This window comes from Anomaloglossus baeobatrachus, chromosome 5 (assembly GCF_048569485.1).
Source record: "Anomaloglossus baeobatrachus isolate aAnoBae1 chromosome 5, aAnoBae1.hap1, whole genome shotgun sequence".
NCBI classification, from domain to species: Eukaryota; Metazoa; Chordata; class Amphibia; order Anura; family Aromobatidae; genus Anomaloglossus; species Anomaloglossus baeobatrachus.
In genome coordinates this window covers 577,167,549-577,188,714 of record NC_134357.1, presented here as the reverse complement: position 1 = coordinate 577,188,714, position 21,166 = coordinate 577,167,549, and the positions used below count along the sequence as shown (strand labels likewise).

The 21,166-nt window shown below is 41.5% G+C and overlaps 1 protein-coding gene across 1 annotated transcript in view; it reads right to left on the bottom strand.

Moving 5' to 3' along the window:
• Positions 1–1,012: 1,012 nt before the first annotated feature.
• LOC142313105 (uncharacterized) overlaps positions 1,013–21,166 on the bottom strand; it is a 327,654-nt gene continuing 307,500 nt past the window's right edge. The window contains 1 exon segment of the mRNA XM_075352090.1: positions 1,013–4,056. Coding sequence (XP_075208205.1) covers positions 2,627–4,056 — 1,430 coding nt within the window. The 3' untranslated portion in view covers positions 1,013–2,626.

The window sequence follows — 21,166 nt, the reverse complement described above, 5'->3', positions numbered from 1 at the left end:
CAGCACTTAGAGATTAGAGGCACCTGTCCCCTGATGAAGATTGAAAACCGATGTATCGAAACGTGCGTTGGGCATTTCGAGGTTCCATTTCCTGTGACCTGTTACCGAATTCAGCTTTACCACCGCCACTTTTGCATGCCCTACTCCAGTATTACATCTCTGTATGCTTTAAGCTTTTTGAGTGGATCTGACTTCATGTTGTACCTAGTTATAGTCCACTATGGAGATACTATATTCTGATATTATGATGATTGTGCCATCTGTACAATCATAAAATGTAATTAGTTTCATGAGTCCCTAAGTGGTGTCTATCTATCTCGGGGCATGGTCCTGGTGTTTTAATATGTTTTTAGACTAAATGGATGTTCACCTTCTTTATAAGAAAATTTTTTGTACAATTTCTTCTATATAAACTCTTGTTCTCTTTTTTCTTGATACCAAATATGCGTAGTTTTTTTTATTTTTATTAACTGTTTTATTTTCAGGAGGGTAATTTGAATTTTTAGGTTTTTTTGTTATTTTTTTCTTCCTATTATTTTTTAAAAACTTATTAACATTTTTTATTTATTTTCCTAGTCCCCTAGGGGACGTTATCACTGCATAGTCCGATTTCCTAAGCATTTCAGAAATGCTGCTTCCTGTGAGTGCTGGCGATCTGTCGGCTCTCCCAGGAAGTTTACCATGGCAGTGTCAGGGGTCATCAGCTGACCCCGCGCTACCATGGAAACACATTGGCGCACCGTGATCATGTCACGGGACAGCCGATGGTGGTGGGAAATGGCACAATCCCCACTGCGGCCATTTAAGTCGTGCTGTCAGTGTTTTACAGCGCTATCTAAAAGGGTTAACAGGTGCGGGTGGATCTCCGATACACCTGAGCCTGATACCCACACCTGATACCCAAACATATGCAGAGATTTCCTCGGGCTCACCACCAGAGCCCGCAGTAACTGGAGATAGGCGACCAAAGACGTACCGGTACGCCCTTGGGCGTAAAGGGGTTAAAAAACAAAAGCAATTTATATTTCATTATATATAGAAAATAAAAGTTGTAAATTTATTTACACACAACACTGCTGCATGGACAGTATATGCACGCTCAGTTCTGCTACATAAGCACATTTACATACAGCTCTACTAAATACAATGGAGATCAAAATTAGAGAACAATGTCTGATGACTCGCTTTTTTCAGAAACAATGTAATAACTTTGTCACCAAGGATGTTCCAGAGCTTTTCTATTGGGTTTAGATCAGGACACTGGGCAAGTATTTCATTGTTTTCTGTTTCAAGGAACTGCTTTACCCAATTTGTTGTATGACAGGGGGCATTGTCCTGCATGAAAATTGCTGGATGATTGAGGGATGAACGCAAGGAAGGAACCACATGTTGTTGAAGAAGGTTCTGATACACACTTACATTCACTCTTCCATGTAGCTGTATGAGAGGTCCAAATCCTGCTGCAGAAAACATTCCTCAAACCATGACACGTCCTCCACCACCATTCACTGACTTCTTAACACACTTTGGGTTTAGTCTTTCTCCAGTTCGTTGACGAACATAATGTTTCCCATCAGACCCAAATAAATTAAATTTGCTTTCATCGCTATCTATGGAGCACTTCTTCTCTGTCCACACAACATGCTCCTGACCAAAGGTGAGTTCAGCCTTTTGATTCTTTCTGCTAATGAGAGGTTTGGTCACTGCAGAGTGGGCTTTCAATCCAAATGCTCTTAAACATCGTGACATTGTATGACGAGACAGATCCTTACCCTGTTTGGTGCTGAACTGGCGAGCAATTCCAGCTGCACTGCTGAAACAATTACCCATGGAGATTCTCCACATTATCCTGTCCTCTCTTGCGAGAGCGACCAGTCTTCTTTGGGGAATTGAAAGAGTTCGTGATGTTGGAAAGATGCAATATTCTCCAAATCACAGACTTGCAACAACCAAATTCTCTTGCTAGGGCTGTTAGGGTTACCCCTTAGGCCTTCATATGGATAACCTGCTGCCGGTGTGTTTCAATCACTTTGTAATGGCAGAACATTTCTGCAAAGTCAGTGCAAACTCAAAAGTTAGGCTGCCAACAGGGTTTGTCAGATAATTAAGGAAATTAGCACTAGGTGCCAGATTAACACCAATAACTTGCAGGTATCTGAAAGTGTTCTCTAATTTTGATCAGTGTTTATTTACATTTATTTCATTTACATTTTTATGTGCTTTTGAAAAAAAACAATTTATGAAATAAGTTTAAAATACTGTGAATTTCCTCATATTAGCATATAATCACGTAGTACTACACAGTGATCGCAACTTTTAGAAAATTGTGATCTTCACTGTATATACATTTATATACACACACACACTGTGTACACATCACCCCATTTTACAGTCCCTTACAGGGTATGTGATTGATCCTATGACTGAAAAGTTTTTGTTAGAAGTGCATCTTATAGTCCAAAAAATATGGTAAGTTCCAAAGTAATTTCCCTTCCTCATTTAATTATACGACTGTCTGTTATGTGATTTTTGGACAATCTGTCAATAAAATATTTATTTTGTCCCTGTGCAAGTTATTATTGATGGTCAAGAAAATATGAGTTTCCTTGTTTTCATTTTTCCCATTCTAGGTATGATAATGGATACTCCCTGTGTGGGATTTTTGATGTTTAAGAAAGTTCCACTTGTGTTTAAAACATTCTGAACATGAAAAAGGCTTCTCCCCTGTGTGAGTTATTTGGTGTCTAATAAGATGCAATTTCTGGGGAAAACATTTCCCACATTCTGAACATGAAAAATGCTTCTACTCTCTGTGACTGCTCTGGTGATAAAGAAGAGTTGATCTACTTGCAAAACATTTCCCACATTCTACACATGAAAACGTCTTTTCCCCTGTGTGAGTTCTCTGATGTCTAATTAGATCTGATTTGGTGTTAAAACATCTCCCACATTCTGAACATGAAAAAGGTTTCTGCCCCGTATGAGTTCTTTGATGTGTAACAAGACTTGATTTCCGGTTAAAACATTTTCCACATTCTGAACATGAATATGACTTCTCCCCCGTATGAGTTCTTTGATGTGTAAAAAGACTTGATTTCCAGTTAAAACATTTTCCACATTCTGAACATGAATATGACTTCTCCCCAGTATGAATTATCTCATGGCTAACAAGACTTAATTTGTGGCTAAAACCTTTCCCGCATTCTGAACATGAATATGACTTCTCCCCCGTATGAGTTCTTTGATGTGTAACAAGACTTGATTTCCGGTTAAAACATTTTCCACATTCTGAACATGAATATGACTTCTCCCCAGTATGAATTATCTCATGGCTAACAAGACTTAATTTGTGGCTAAAACTTTTCCCGCATTCTGAACATGAAAAAGGCTTCTCACCTGTGTGAGTTCTTTGATGTATAACAAGATGTGATTTCTGGATAAAACATTTCCCACATTCTGAACATGAAAATGGCTTCTCTCCTGTGTGAGTTCTTTGATGTATAACAAGTTTTGATTTCTGTATAAAACATTTCTCACATTCTGAACATGAATATGGCTTCTCCCCTGTATGAGTACTTTTATGTGTAACAAGATTTAATTTCAGGTTAAAACATTTGCCACATTCTGAACATGAATATGGCTTCTCCCCTGTGTGAGTTCTCTCATGTTGTACAAGGTTTGATTTATAATTAAAATATTTCTTACAAATGGAACAAGAAAATCTATTCTCCTCTGTGTGAATTTTTTGATGTTTTACAAATGATGTTTCTGGAGGAAAACTATTTCCATTTTTTAATTGTGAAATTGGCTCCTTTTCTTTAAGATCAGTTGGTTTTCTAATGCCTCTTTTGTGACTTTTATTAATTTTAGTAGTCTGTAATGATTCAGAAGAGAGGACCCGTTTCATAGAATCAGATGATAGATCTTTGCTGTGAAAGAAAGATGGGATATCTGGAATAATGGCATTTGCTTTAGTTGAATCTTGTGTGATCTCAAAGTCATCTGATTTATAAATTGAAGATGTCAGTTGTCCCACTGGTCTCGTGGTACAGCCATCTGCTAAGAATAAAACCTGTTATTTTTTTCATAAAATATGCTTGAAATTAATATTTTTAAACATTTCTACTTAAAACGTCCATAGAAACAGCAAGTTATGTAGTAAAATAGAATTATTTGCTAAGACAATAACAGCTCACAGTCTAATAGAAGACCTCATGGCATGAACCAGTAGAGTATGGTACACCACCTAAAATGTTATGTAGGTGAATATGATACCAATATAAACTTCCTCTCCCACAAAAACAAGCTCCCACTCAGTTCCATCATCTGTCAATGGCAAAACAGAGTATTCCAACATTATAACGACGCCAAACACACCTCCAAGACGACCACTGCATTGCTAAACAAATTGAGGGTAAAGGTGCTGGACTGGTCAAGCATGTCTCCAGACCTGAACCCTATTGAGCATCTGTGGGGTCTCCTCAAATGGAAGGTGGAGGAGCAGAAAGTCTCTAACATTCACCAGATCTGTGATATCATCATGGAAGAGGATACAGTAGCTCCTGTGACGTTCTAGTGAACTCCATGCACAAGAGAATTAAGGCAGTGCTGGAAAGTAATGGTGACCACATGAAATATTGTCATTTTGAGCACAGTTTGGCAATTTCACTTAGAGGTGTACTCATGTTTGTTGTCAGCAGTTTTAACATTAATGGAAGTGTGCTAAGTCATTTAAAGGACACACCAAAATTACATTGTTATACAAGCTGTACACTGACTACTGTGCATTGCATCAAAGTGTCAGATCATCAGTGTTGTCCCATGAAAATATACAATTAAATATTTACAAAAATAGGGGTGTATTAACCTTTGTGATATACTGTATTTGCAATTTTCACTCCAACATCCACTGCGTCACTGAAGGCTATAATTTCCAAAATGGAGTCCCTTTATGGGTTCTCTGGTTTTCTGCTGTTCTGTCACATGAAGTCTTCTGCAAATGTGTCACATCTTATCTGGGATCTGCTCCAGTGACGTCAGCTTCTGTTGTTGAGGGTATGAATTGAGTAACCTGAAATACTTAATTCAGCCATATCACAGACCCAAATATGTGGTTTAGTTGATGTAGCCTAATATATTTATGAATGTTTTTGTTTCCTACTGACTCATATATGAATATATTCAGTGATTTTCCTTAATATAAAATGCCAGCTATGGACTCTCTAATATCGGGAAAAGTTTTGAAAGAGCCCATCACATCAGGTTAATGTCTCCATGGTCCAGTCTGCTGAGCACTGGCAGTGACACGCGAGTTAACGTCACATCTCAGATACCGATGGACCTGAAACAACTGAAGCAGAGAGCGGCTGCCATTCCACCCATGATCTCAGAAGGCTTCTCTGAATCAGCGTCACAAACTGTTCACATGAAGCCTCATCACGCTTTGGCTCTTTATCAAGAGCAGATCACCAAGGTTCACGAGGTGGCCCTGGATAGACTTACACCAACCAAAATTAGAATCTTTCCATTATTCCCCTCCCCATGTACATTTACCCATACGGACTCTATATTGTTGCAGTTCCCCCCAATGTCACCTAAAACCTGTGTTGAATGATGACATTGGGGGGAACTGCAACAATGTAGAGTCCGTATGGGTAAATGTACATGGGGAGGGGAATAATGGAAAAATTCTAATTGGAGTTGCTATAAGCCTCCTAACATACCTGAACAAATAGAGGGTGAAATGCTGCAACAAATTGAAAAGGCAGCTAATAATAATAATCAGGTTCTTAATATGGGGGATTTCAACTATCCAGACATACAGTGGGACATAGAATCTACTGGTTGTGCTAAAAGCTGTAAGTTCTTATCTACAATTAAGACCATTTCTTCTTTCAGATGGTAGATGAATCGACCAGGGGAGATAATTTGCTAGATCTGGTCCTGTCAAACAGACCAAACACAATTTCAGATCTACAGGTCTGGGAGCACTTGGGCACCAGCGATCATAATATGGTAAGCTTCAATGTAATATTCAATAGAACATTTCAAAGGGGAAATGCTGAAACCTGGAATTTTAGGAAAGCTGATTTCAACAAATTAAGGGAAGAGCTTAAATGTGTAGATTGGGACAAAGTCATGGTAACTGGGGATACTGAACATAAATGGGGTAAGTTTAAGGATATACTACTAGAGTCCTGTAAAAAACGTATACCCTCTGGTAATAAAATGTCCAGGAATAAAAAGAAACCACTTTGGATAAATAAGACTGTACAAAGTATAATAAAACAAACAAAGGCCGTTTAAAATCTTAAAGGCTGAGAATACAGAAATAGCATTTCAGAAGTATAAAGATATCAATAGGAAATGTACAAAAGACATCAAGCAATCAAAATTAGCTACTGAAACAAAAATCGCCAAGGATATTAAAATAAATCCCAAAATCTTTTATAAATACATTAATGCCAAAAGGAAAACAAAGGATAGTATCGGCCATTTAAAATATAATAACTAGTTAGTTATACAGGACAAACAAAAGACTGAGATATTAAATAGTTATTTCTCATCAGTGTTCACCAAGGAACTGACTGTACCAAGTGAAAAATCAAAGTTCACCACCCGATATAATTAATTTAACACAAGAAGAAGTATGCCTGCGTCTGAGTAAATTAAACAGTGACAAATCCCCAGGGCCAGATGGCATCATCTACGAATATTGAGGGAATTGAGCTCCGTAATCAACAGACTGCTGTGTCTCATCTTTTTAGACTCGCTTTCTAACAGGGTTGGTTCCTCAGGATTGGAGGATTGCTGATGTGGTACCGATATTTAAGAAAGGTAAGAGGCTGGATCCAGGCAACTACCGTCCAGTAAGTCTGACATCAGTAGTGTGCAACGTTTTTGAGGGCATTTTAAGGGATGACATACAAAAATATATTGCAAAAATAATATAATAACTCAAAAAAAGCATGGATTCATGAAAGCTAAGTCATATCTAACCAACATGTTGGGGTTCTATGAGGGGGGAAGTGCAAACCTGGATATTGGTAATGCAGCTGATGTTATTTTTTTTAGACTTTGCAAAGGCATTTGATACTGTACCACATAATAGCCTTAAACTAAAGCTCCAGAAGCAAGAACTAGGGGAAACTATATGCAACTGGGTAAGGCGTTGGCTACAAGATAGGAAACAAAGTAGTCATAAATGGTACTTTCTCTAAATGAGCTATAGTCAGCAGTGGGGTGCCGCAGGGATCTGTGCTAGGACTGATTCTTTTTAATATCTTTATTAATGACCTTGTGGATGGGATTGATAGTAAAGTGTCAGTCTTTACTGATGACACCAAACTATGTAGGATATTATAAACTTATCTATATAGTACAATATTACAAAAAGATCTGGATAAGATGTCAGAATGGGCAGATACTTGGCAAATGAGATTTAATGTTGATAAATGTAAAGTAATGCACCTAGGATGGAGTAATCCTATAACTGCGTATACATTAAATGGAAGTAAACTCGGGACTACAGAACAGGAGAAGGACTTGGGTATTCTCATTAAAAATAAGCTGAGCAGCAGCACTCAATGCCAAGCAGCAGCTACTAAAGCAAACAAGATTTTAGGGTGTATAAAAATAGAGATTAGATCCCGTGATCCCAACGTATTGTTACTCCTCTATAAATCACCTGTAAGGCCACATCTGGAATATGGGATCTAGTTTTGGGCTCCACATTTTAAAAAGGACATTCAGAAGTTATAGTCAGTTGAAAGGTGGGCAACTAGACTACTACAAGGAATGGAAGGTCTCCCATATGATGACAGGTTGAAAAAGTTAGATATGTTTAGCTGAGAAAAAAAGACGTCTCAGAGTAGATCTCATTTATTTGTATAAATACATGTGTGGTCAATATAAAGGACTGGCACATGACATTTCTTCCAAAGACAATACTACGGACCAGGGGGCAAACACTGCGAGTGGAAGAAAAGCGATCCCGGCAGCTAAATAGGAAAGGGTTCTTTACAGTTAGAGCAGTCAGACTGTGGAATGCCCTACCACAAGAGGTAGTAATGGCAGATACTATAACAGCTTTTAAAAAAGGGCTGGCTGATTTCCTCAGTAGACACAACATTGTTGGTTATAAATGACTTAGTGACCAAATGTAGAACTGGTTGAAGAAGGTTGAACTAGATGGACCTAGGTCTTTTTTCAACCTAAGTAACTATGTAACTACCGTATTTTTCACTTCATAAGACGCACTTTTGTTCCCCCAAATTTTGGGGGAAAGTAGGGGGTGCGTCTTATAATCTGAATATACGGATTATATACTGCAGGTTCCAGGGGAGGTGGGGGCCACTCTGGAGCGGTGGTGGTGGCTGAGGGAGGCTGGTAGAGGCTGGTGAGCTGGTGACGGCTGCAGCATTAGATCTCCTGCTCATATAATATGCAGAGCCGCTGTCCATCATCGTGGTGCTGAAACGGCACCGCGGTGAAGGGCTGCGGGAGCGGCACATATTATATGTGCATGTGCTCCCCTTTTATCGCACATGCCCCCCTGTGTTAGATGTGGCCCCCATGCTGCTGCCCATAGTAAAATAAAAAACGCTTTACTAACCTCCTCCAGCGTGTCTCCCCGGTCTCCCTCCTGCTGCTGTGATCAGGCACGCAGAGATGTCACTCTGCTGTACCGATCACATGACCAGCACTGAGAACCAGGAAGTGCAGGAGGCCGGAGCTCAACCACACGGAGGGAGACACGAGGGAGGACAGTGCTGGAGAAGGTAAGGAAAGAGTTTATTTTACTATAAGCAGCAGCATGGGGGCGATATCTAACACAGGGTGATGTATGCCAGCCACAGTGGGCCATGTGCAGCAATAGGGGGCTGTGTGCCAGCCACAGTGGGCGATGTGCAGCAATAGGGGGCCATGTGCCAGCCACAGAGGACGTGTGCCAGCCACAGGGGGCCGTGTGCCAGCCATAGAGGATGTGTGCCAGCCACAGGGGGCCATGCGCCAGCCATAGAGGACATATGCCAGCCATAGGGGACATGTAGCATCACTGGGGGCCGTGTGCCAGCCACAGTGGTCGTGTGCCAGCCACAGTGGTCGTGTGCCAGGCATAAGGGACATGTGGCATCACTGGGGGACGTGTGCCAGCACAAGGGGGCTATAGTCAATATAAGGTGGCCATATCCAGATTAATGGGGCTAATTTTAGGACGGGGGGCTATGAGGGACATATAACCTACCGTATATGCCGGCGTATAAGACGACTGGGCGTATAAGACGACCCCCAACTTCTGCCCTAAAAATATAGAATTTGGGATATACTCACTGTATAAGACTACCCCCGTTCAGTATGCTTCAGTATGCTAAGAGCAGGGGGCCGCACTGTGTGAGGAGGTGTTTTTTTTACTGTCCAGTATAACCAATAGGATTAGTGCAGGGGCCAGCATGTAAGCTCTTCATTAATGTCCCTGCATGGATGCGAGGGGAATCTGGCGTTACTGCACTAATCCTATTGGTTATACTGGACAGTGAAAAAAAAAAACACCTCCTCACACAGTGCGGCCCCCTGCTATATATACGCTATATATCCGCTGTATATATACCAGTATATATGCTGTATGATATACCAGTACGGGGCCGGGCTGTGTATCGCGTTTCCATAACGACGAGGCAGGAACTTCCCTGCTAGAGCGCTGACGTCAAGGCAGAGCTGCTTGCCTCTGATTGGCCAGCGCTCTGCCATTCAGCAGCGGTGACAGGAAGTTCCTCCCTCGTCGCTATGGAGGCAGAATCCAAGCGTGGAACGGAGTGGAGCGGCGCACTACAGCACCCAGGTATATATCCGGCGTATAAGACGACCCCCCACTGTAGCCATTATTTTAAGGGGGTAAAAAGTCGTCTTATACGCCAGTATATACGGTATATGATTTGTTAGACGGATACTGGCATTATAAGATGGACCCCATTTATTAAATTCTCTATTCCTTCACCAAATTTGGGGTTACGTCTTATAATCATGTGCGTCTTATAAAACGAAAAATACGTTATGTAAGTATCCTCCGTCTCGTTTAATATCTGGAAAAATAGCCAAAAAACATCTGCTACAGATTGTCTGTGGTTATGTGCTGATCTCAAGTTAAGATCTAGATTCAACCTTCCTTGGTCAGGATAATGTGCCCTAATGAAAGTATTACATCTATAGTTGGACCAATTACATTTAATTACAACCAAGGGGGCGGGGGGGTGTTATGATTCAGGGACCGGGGAGGATCCAATAATGCGGAATCACAAAAAGGTAACAGAGTGGCTGGAAACTTAATAGACTGCAGACCTAATCCTGATACACAACTAACATTAGCCGTGGGGCGTGCCTACAATGACCTGGACGCCTTGACAAAGCCGGAGAACTAAATAATCTCACAGATAGAAATATAAGAAAGCTAATCTGCCTCGGAGTAGTCCCCAAAGATAGATAGATAGCCCCCCACATGTAAAGGCTACGGTGATATAGAAGAACACAATACAAAGCCAGAAAGGACAGATTTTAGCAAAGGTGAGGCCCAAACTATCTTTATAGAAAAGGATAGGAAAGCCCAACTGTCTGCAGCCGTAAAAACCCTAATGAATACTAGCACTACTGATATGAAAAAATCCTGAGGTTACTAAACCTCTCCTCCACTGTACCAGCACTCAGATGTTACTGGAATCCAAAAAACACTAATACAGATGAGGGACTGAATAATACCATGCATGACAAAACACAAATCTTGCAGAATCATGGCGCTAAGTATACAGACACTCCCAGCAGGGAATGATCCCATTCCACCACGAACTCCACACAGACAAATTAGGAATCATGCATAGTATCAAAGCAGAACAACAAAAAGGTAGTAAACAAACAGCAGAGGTCCAAGACAACTTATCTGAGGGAAGTTCAGGAAGTGAGCAGAGCTGGTTGCAGAATGTACTGGACACACAGGAGCAATTGACAAGTAACAAGAGAAAGCTACTAAGTTAAATAGCCCAATCAGACCCTGATTGCCAGTCCTCTGCAGGTGTGTCGCTTCCCTTCCACACATCAATTGCACCGCCAGCACGGACCACAAGAGGGAGCTCCAAACTGGAAAACGTATTCACAACAGGGGTGGTTCACAGATAAGTTCCAAATGAAATATGTCTAAATGATAAAGTTTTAAAAATTTAAGGTTGACAACAGTCACAGATATTTTATTAAGGGGGGACTGTGAGGGTAGGGCTGGGCTATGGGCCGTTTGTCCAGATGTAATAAGTTAATCTGTGTGTGTGTGTGTGTGTGTAAATAATCAAAGTATAGATGTCGTTTCATAATTATCTGTGTCTATATGACGATTTCATAGAAGCTTTATAATATGATTAGATGTGTGTATGTACAGTATGGTGTTAAAGATGAAGCCAATAAATAGTGAATAAGTGTGAGTATAGACAATAACAAATGTACTGAAATAGTCAAATTCATCAGTCTTCATCAGTAAAATAATTAGTAACGAGCGGTGACAACTCTGGGTGATTAGAGGATGGGCTCGGTGGCTCTTATCTGTATATTAGAGCCATCAGCCATGCACAGCTGAGGGATAGATCACGGCAGATGGGGAATGGTCTTTTTTTTGCAGTTTATTGCAATTCTGTTGAAGTTAATCGGTTTTAAAGAAAACTGAAAAGTCAAAATAAGTCTAAGTTCACACACTGAGTTATTTCAACGCAGCGTTTTTGTGCGTTTTTTGTGTCAAAAAACGCGCAAAGACGCACCCGTGGCAAAAAAACGTGGCAAAAACGCATGCGTTTTTACCGCGTTTTGGTGCGTTTTTTGCTACGTTTTGCTGCAATTTTGCTCACTGCGTTTTTATGCGTTTTTTTTTATCAGTGAACAATGTCATAAAGATTGTTGAAGAAAAAAAAAAGGTCTGTCATTTCCTTCTTCAATATGTTCTTCATTCTCCACTAGTGTATGCAAGAGAGCAGACAGCTGCAGAACTAGAAGGCTCAGCATGCTCCATCCAGGACTGTATGCTGGAGGGAGAGGCAGGGGGAGCAGAACTAAGGCTCAGCATACTCCATCCACTAGTGTATGCAGGAGAGCAGACAGCAGCTGCAGAACTGCAAGGCTCAGCATCCTCCATCCAGGACCGTATGCAGGAGTTTTTTGCCCCCCCAAAAAATTACGTGGGCTTCACCATATTTTTGCATGCTAGCCAGGTACGGGCTGCCCCCAACCCTCAGCTGCCTATTTGTACCTGGCTAGGAACCAAAAATATAGGGAAGCCCTTTTTTTTTTTATTTCATGAATTGCATGAAATAATTTTTAAAAAAAATGACGTGGGCTTTGCCCAATTTTTTTAGTCCAGCCAGGTACAACTAGGCAGCTAGGGATTGGAATCTACAGCGCAGGGTGCCCATGCTTTCTGGGCACCCCTGCTGCGAACTGCAGTCTGCAGCCACCCCAGAAAATGGCGCTTTCATAGAAGTGTCAAAATATTATTAACCCCAAATTTAATAAAAAATTCCTTTATTGTACAAAAAGCTAAACAGACTCATAGACATATAAACATATAAAGTGTCTCAGCTGGATTCAATCAATAAGGGGATAGATGCATAGCAATACATAAATCATCCCTCTTTCACAATCTAATACATATTTCTCATCATTCCTCAAAGGGAGAAAAAGGTTTATATACATTTCCTATCATTATTCACATCATATATATATATATATATACACACACATGTATTAAACCTATTTGTACTCACTGTCACACAATGGTTTAAGGAGCTTTATACAGAGACAAAAAATATATATTTCGTCTCTATACCTAGCTCCAACCCCTATCCAGTTTAGGAGACAGTAACATCACATTAATGCATAAGTTATCCCTGGTCACTCTGTTTTGATACTTATATGACCACTACTCAACATCCCAATCACATCCTAAACTGGTCACTTTTACAGAGGAAAAACAGGGATAGCTTTAAAACTGAGCGCATCCTGGAATACCCAAAGTTATTCCTAACAGAACCAACACCCAATATATAGTGTAACTCATCTAATGAACTGTTATTTTGGATATCATGCACCCTATAAAATGCCAAAAAAAGGTCATTCACCACAGAACAGAGAACCAATATCGGCCCAAAGCCATCATCTGGACTGTAAGAAAAAAGATTTTTTCAGTGAAGCAACAAACACATATAAGCCAAAGATGATACAAGATAAAAAAAGTCCAGTAACCATAATTTGATCCCTAATAGGATTCTTGATAGATGAAATATTTCTCACATATCCACTTGAGATCATATAAGATAATATCCTTCTTCATAGAGACAATTAATTTCAGACATATGTCATGTCACAGGTTCCTTATGGTAATGGTTAGACACTCTGTGCTTGATAGCTCCACACTCTTGGGATACAATTTACACCTTACACCTCGGTCCGGTTTTGCATACCATACTTAATCTGAGGTGTTTTTGGGGTAAGTGACATTGAATATATCTATTGTATTGTTAAAATTCTCTTCTTTTCTTAGATCCATATCGAATATTGATACTAAACTCATGGATCAATAAAACCTCCTGATGAACCCTTTGGCTTTATTATACAAAGGGGGAAACGCGTCGAGGTGTAAGGTGTAAATTGTATCCCAAGAGTGTGGAGCTATCAAGCACAGAGTGTCTAACCATTACCATAAGGAACCTGTGACATGACATATGTCTGAAATTAATTGTCTCTATGAAGAAGGATATTATCTTATATGATCTCAAGTGGATATGTGAGAAATATTTCATCTATCAAGAATCCTATTAGGGATCAAATTATGGTTACTGGACTTTTTTTATCTTGTATCATCTTTGGCTTATATGTGTTTGTTGCTTCACTGAAAAAATCTTTTTTCTTACAGTCCAGATGATGGCTTTGGGCCGATATTGGTTCTCTGTTCTGTGGTGAATGACCTTTTTTTGGCATTTTATAGGGTGCATGATATCCAAAATAACAGTTCATTAGATGAGTTACACTATATATTGGGTGTTGGTTCTGTTAGGAATAACTTTGGGTATTCCAGGATGCGCTCAGTTTTAAAGCTATCCCTGTTTTTCCTCTGTAAAAGTGACCAGTTTAGGATGTGATTGGGATGTTGAGTAGTGGTCATATAAGTATCAAAACAGAGTGACCAGGGATAACTTATGCATTAATGTGATGTTACTGTCTCCTAAACTGGATAGGGGTTGGAGCTAGGTATAGAGACGAAATATATATTTTTTGTCTCTGTATAAAGCTCCTTAAACCATTGTGTGACAGTGAGTACAAATAGGTTTAATACATGTATATATATATATATATATATATATATATATATATATATATATATATATATATATATATATATATATATATATATATATATATATATATATATATATATATATATATATATATGATGTGAATAATGATAGGAAATGTATATAAACCTTTTTCTCCCTTTGAGGAACGATGAGAAATATGTATTAGATTGTGAAAGAGGGATGATTTATGTATTGCTATGCATCTATCCCCTTATTGATTGAATCCAGCTGAGACACTTTATATGTTTATATGTCTATGAGTCTGTTTAGCTTTTTGTACAATAAAGGAATTTTTTATTAAATTTGGGGTTATTAATATTTTGAGATAAAAGTGACCCCTTGAATATATCAAAGTAAGTTTGAAAAGAAATTTAATAGTATGGCTAGTTTTTTGACTGGGCCAATTAATATCACTTCATGGGATAGTGAGGCAGAGGAGGTTTTTTCCCTGCAGGGAGATCACTTCACCCTTAGTTCTACTCCAAATATACGTGGTACCTTTAAGGAATTAACTACTTGTTATAAACAATATCTAAAGTCCTGGTGGGAAATCAAGGGGTTGGAGAACTATATTAAGAATAATATTGTACCTAAGGGATTACGTATCAATATTAATCCCTCCCCAAGGGCAAGTAGTAAGGAGCTTTTGAAGGCCTGGCAGGCAGAGTCGATAGCCTCTTCCTTGAGATTTATGGGATTGCTCTTGGAGGAGGAAAGGAAGTTGTTCAAGGAGGCAGAGAGGACCTTGAATACCCTGATTGAAAAAACACTAGGCTTTAAATCGAACCCTGAGTTTAATAAGAAGGAGAGTACTCTGCAGGGTGATATTGAAAGGTATCAAAATAAACTAAAATCCAGAAAACATACACAATTTCAGAGACATTATAACCAGTTCCAGACTGAAAAGGCCTATAATTTTTCCACAGTAACGAAAAATATCCTTGAAATATCATCATCTGAGACTGATATATTAGACTCAGAGGGAGTAAATAGGAACTATAGAGCAGGTAACAGGGGAGGGGGTGGACGGAACAGAAGAGGAGGATGGAGAGACCAGAGAGAGATGGGGACCAGCTGTGAGGACCAGGAGCAATACAAGGAACAATATACTGACAGAGGGGGTAGGAGCGGCTGGAGGTGTAATGGCCTCATCCTTTGCCTCACCCTCCTCTGCACCATTGCCTTTTTTAGGACAGCAGGTACCCAACAATCTACTCAACAAGGGCCGAGTACAATAGATATACAGTTAGGTCCAGAAATATTTGGACAGTGACACAATTTTCGCGAGTTGGGCTCTGCATGCCACCACATTGGATTTGAAATGAAACCTCTACAACAGAATTCAAGTGCAGATTGTAACGTTTAATTTGAAGGTTTGAACAAAAATATCTGATAGAAATTGTAGGAATTGTACACATTTCTTTACAAACACTGCACATTTTAGGAGGTCAAAAGTAATTGGACAAATAAACCAAACCCAAACAAAATATTTTTATTTTCAATATTTTGTTGCGAATCCTTTGGAGGCAATCACTGCCTTAAGTCTGGAACCCATGGACATCACCAAACGCTGGGTTTCCTCCTTCTTAATGCTTTGCCAGGCCTTTACAGCCGCAGCCTTCAGGTCTTGCTTGTTTGTGGGTCTTTCCGTCTTAAGTCTGGATTTGAGCAAGTGAAATGCATGCTCAATTGGGTTAAGATCTGGTGATTGACTTGGCCATTGCAGAATGTTCCACTTTTTTGCACTCATGAACTCCTGGGTAGCTTTGGCTGTATCCATCTGTGTCCATCTGTGCTATGAAGCGTCGTCCGATCAACTTTGCGGCATTTGGCTGAATCTGGGCTGAAAGTATATCCCGGTACACTTCAGAATTAATCCGGCTACTCTTGTCTGCTGTTATGTCATCAATAAACACAAGTGACCCAGTGCCATTGAAAGCCATGCATGCCCATGCCATCACGTTGCCTCCACCATGTTTTACAGAGGATGTGGTGTGCCTTGGATCATGTGCCGTTCCCTTTCTTCTCCAAACTTTTTTCTTCCCATCATTCTGGTACAGGTTGATCTTTGTCTCATCTGTCCATAGAATACTTTTCCAGAACTGAGCTGGCTTCATGAGGTGTTTTTCAGCAAATTGAACTCTGGCCTGTCTATTTTTGGAATTGATGAATGGTTTGCATCTAGATGTGAACCCTTTGTATTTACTTTCATGGAGTCTTCTCTTTACTGTTGACTTAGAGACAGATACACCTACTTCACTGAGAGTGTTCTGGACTTCAGTTGATGTTGTGAACGGGTTCTTCTTCACCAAAGAAAGTATGCGGCGATCATCCACCACTGTTGTCATCCGTGGACGCCCAGGCCTTTTTGACTTCCCAAACTCACCAGTCAATTCCTTTTTTCTCAGAATGTACCCGACTGTTGATTTTGCTACTCCAAGCATGTCTGCTATCTCTCTGATGGATTTTTTCTTTTTTTTCAGCCTCAGGATGTTCTGCTTCACCTCAATTGAGAGTTCCTTAGACCGCATGTTGTCTGGTCACAGCAACAGCTTCCAAATGCAAAACCACACACCTGTAATCAACCCCAGACCTTTTAACTACTTCATTGACTACAGGTTAACGAGGGAGACGCCTTCAGAGTTAATTGTAGCCCTAAGGGTATGTGCACACGTTGCTTTTTTTTCCGCGCGGAAAAAAACGCACCCTCTGGCAGAGGGGAGAATTGTAAACAATGCTTTTTGAGAAACAACGCATCGAAAACGCATGCGTTTTTCATGCGTTTTTCATGCGTTTTTTTAGGTGCGTTTTTTAAGACTTGTCAGTGATAATAAAGTTGGTTGAACACAGACCTTTGGAAAAAAAAACCTGTGATGTCATTTCCTTCTCCACATTCTGTTTGGATAAATGGGAGGGCTTGGAATGGAAGGAGCACCATTTGAATTTTGGAAAAGTTGAAATAAACTTCGCGCACCAAGCCCCTTAGGTACCTATACGTCAGAAAACCCCCACAAGTGACCCCATTTTGGAATCTGCACCCATCAAGGATTTTATTCAGGAGTATATTAAGCATTTTGAATCCACAGCTACTTCACCCAAAATGTTGCTGTAGCAACAATATTCTCACTTTTAGGCCCGCTTCACATGTCAGTGAAAAACACTGACGTTTTTCACTGGCGTGTAAAACACGCACATGTCCCTCCGTGTGCCGTGAATCACGGCACACGTGGGTTGTCTAAGTGCAATCCGGGCTCCGTTCTCCGTGGCCCATGATTGCACTTAGAGATTAACTCACCTGCACCCGCTCCCGCTCTCCATGGTGCTGATCGCTCCCGCGGTGCAGCATCCGGCCGGCGCTGACACCCGCAGCAGCTGCTTCCGGGTCGGCTGTGTCGTGCATCATGAATATGCGCGACAATAATGAGCCGGCACAGAAGGAACAGGGAGGACGGGCTGCAGAGGACATCGCTGGACGCCGGGTGAGTTAAAATGTTTTTTATTTTAAAAGCACGTTTTTTTCTGGCACGTGTTTCACGGATCACACCACTGCGTGGTCCGTGGGACATCAGTGATGCCAGAAAAAAATGGACATGTCTCCGTGCGGCAATCACGCACACGCGGGTACGCCGCACGGAGACACGTGCAGTGAAAAATCACTGACGTGTGAGCAGACCCATTCATTATAATGGGTCTGCGTATGTCAGTGATCCTGGTACGTTTAAAAAAAAGCACAAACGTCCCAGAATCACTGACGTGTGAAAGGGGCCTAAGGCTATGTGGCCATGATCCAGCGACACGGCGTCTAGTACACAGTGCCAGCCTTCCTGCAGCTGCCCATGCCCACGATTTGGGTTCAGGCTGCTGTGGAGCTCTATGCTACCTGCAGAGAACACTCATCTCCGCAGCATAAATTGACATGCTGAGGCTCGGGAAGCCACGCTACCGGTCAGTTTATGCTGCGGAGAAAAGAAGCACAGTGGGCATGGGATCTCCAAAAATCCTTCCACTGTGCTTCTACTGCACAACGCAGCGTTATGGACGCAGGGAAAACACTCAGCGCCCATAACGCTGCAAACCCTGATTGTGGACACACAGCCTAAAAAGCGTCAATGGATGAAGGGATGTCAAATATATAGAACGTCCTACCCCCGCCTGCATATTCTAAGCTGGCACCTTTAGTACCTTTCATGTGGCACTAAAGGGTGCCTAGCTTAGTATTTATCCAATAAAAAATAAAAAAAAAAAAATGAAAAAAATGGCGTGGGGTCCCCCCTATTTTTGATAGCCAGTCAGGGTAAAGCAGACAGCTGTAGCCTGCAAACCACAGCTGGCAGCTTCATCTTGGCTGGTGATCAATTTGGAGGGCTCCCCATGTTTTTTTTTTTATTTATAAATAAAGAATAAAAAAAAAAAATAACGTGGGGTCCCCCCAAATTAGATCACCAGCCAAGGTGAAGCTGACAGCTGGGGTCTGATATTCTCAGGGTGGGAAGAGCCATGGTTATTGGACTCTTCCCAGCCTAAAAATAGCAGGCCGCAGCCGCCCCAGAAGTGGCGCATCCATTAGATGCGCCAATCCTGGCGCTTCGCCCCAACTCATCCCGCGCCCTGGTGCGTTGGCTAACGGGGTAATAAATGGGGTTGATACCAGATGTTTAATGTCACCTGGCATCAAGCCCAGCAATTAGTGATGTCACGGCGTCTATCAGACACCCGACATAACTAATTGACAGTAAACAAAAGCAAAAAAAGACAACAAAAAATGTTTTATTAGAAAAAACACTCCCCAAATCATTCCCTTGTTCTCCAATTTAATAAAAAAAAAAATGGGTCCGCAGAAATCCATATGGATGTCCCACGTCGCCTCTGGACCTTCTAGAATATGGGGGCACGTTCAGGAAACGTATCCCCCATTTTCTAGGAGGGCAGACCCTCCATTTGAGGAAAGTGGGTGCAAAAATCTGCACCCACTCTCCCCGGGTCACAGCTGCAGACTGCCGAGCAGCCAGCACAGCTCACACTGAACACTGTGCTGGCTGTCAGCTGCTCTGCACATGTGACCGGCCAGCGTGCACTGAAGGAGGAGGGGGCCGCGGGGGATCAGCGCTGCGACCGGACAGGTATGTATGACACCGGGGGGAATAGGGGGTGAACGGGCAGGGCCTGGGGAACAGTTTTCTGTCGCATGTGTTATTGCACATGCGACAGAAATCATAGGAGCAGGGCGGCCGGTGCGCTACTGTGCGCGCGGCCATGTTGGATTTTCGGGAGGGGGGTCGGGGACTCGGGGGTCGGGGCGGGCACTTTGGCGACACCGGGGGCTTTGCCAGGAAGTGAGGTCAACAGGAAGCCTCTTGACCTCACTTCCAGGTAAATGCCTGCGTTCTGGCGTGCCGACAAAGCCCGCGGACCGCAACAAAAAAGCAGGTCCATGCGTTGTGGCTGCGTTCTGACCCGCATCATTGATTCAATGGGGGAGAGAACGCAGCCACAACGCACAAAAGAAGTGACATGCTGCTTTTCTTTCCGCACCGATTTTTGGCATCCAAAACGCTGCGGAAAGAAACGCAGCATGTGCACTGATTTTTCAGCTTTCCCATACACTTTGCTGGGAAAGCTGAACGCATGCAATTTGCCACTGAAACGCTGCGGTTCAAAACGCAGCGTTTCCGCGGTAAAAAACGCATCGTGTGCACACAGCCTTAGAGTCCCTTGTCCAATTACTTTTGGTCCCTTGAAAAAGAGGAGGCTATGCATTACAGAGCTATGATTCCTAAACCCTTTCTCCGATTTGGATGTGAAAACTCTCATATTGCAGCTGGGAGTGTGCACTTTCAGCCCATATTATATATATAATTGTATTTCTGAACATGTTTTTGTAAACAGCTAAAATAACAAAACTTGTGTCACTGTCCAAATATTTCTGGACCTAACTGTAGTAAACTCAGGACAAGTTGTTAACCTGAGTCGACAGCACCTTTCAAAGGAGGAAATTCAATTACTATCGAAGGGTTTATCGTTTGCTCCTACCACACCTTTTAACCTGTTTACCTGGGTGAAAGATCTAAATCTGTTTTGTCGAAAACTAAAGTGGAAAATTTTTTTTAAATCCAATAACAAGGAACAGTGTCTCGCTCTGGGATTGGAGGAGGAGGATATAGAGGTCTTTGGAGATTTGATGGATCTTGCTAATGATGAATTGCCAGAACTAGGAAAGGGTCCCTTTACCGATTTAAAAAGGAAAAGTACTAAGATGCCACCCTCTGGGGACTATGGTAAAATTGACTTATTCCTGCAGCTAGTTGAAAAGGATCTTGGAAGACTAAAACCTCAATAGTAAGGTGTCATCTAATTTGAGTCAGGTGGAGTGGGAAGCATTGATGAATTTGGAGAAAAACAGACATGTTGTCCTTAAAGAAGTTGTCCAGTTACCAAAACTGATTTTTTTTTTTCTGATAAATCTTGCTAATATGTGCCCCTCAACACATCTATTATGTTTTTTCAGCAAAATTACCTTTTATTGTGCACTAGCAGCACACGGTCATTGCTGGCTCCAGCTCTGATGGGGTTAATCTCTCCTCTGACTTCCTGTGTTCAGTTCCTACAAGTCCCAGAATTCTTTGTGGCTCTAGGGCGGTGTCTAGCTTATCTAACACACCCATTGTGTCGAATACACCCACTCTGCTCCCACCCAAACCCTCCTCCCTGCCTCTTCCCTGTGGATGCACTGAGATCAATCATACAGAGACAGCAGCAGCTCTACACAGCCAGGGGAAGAAAGTGTG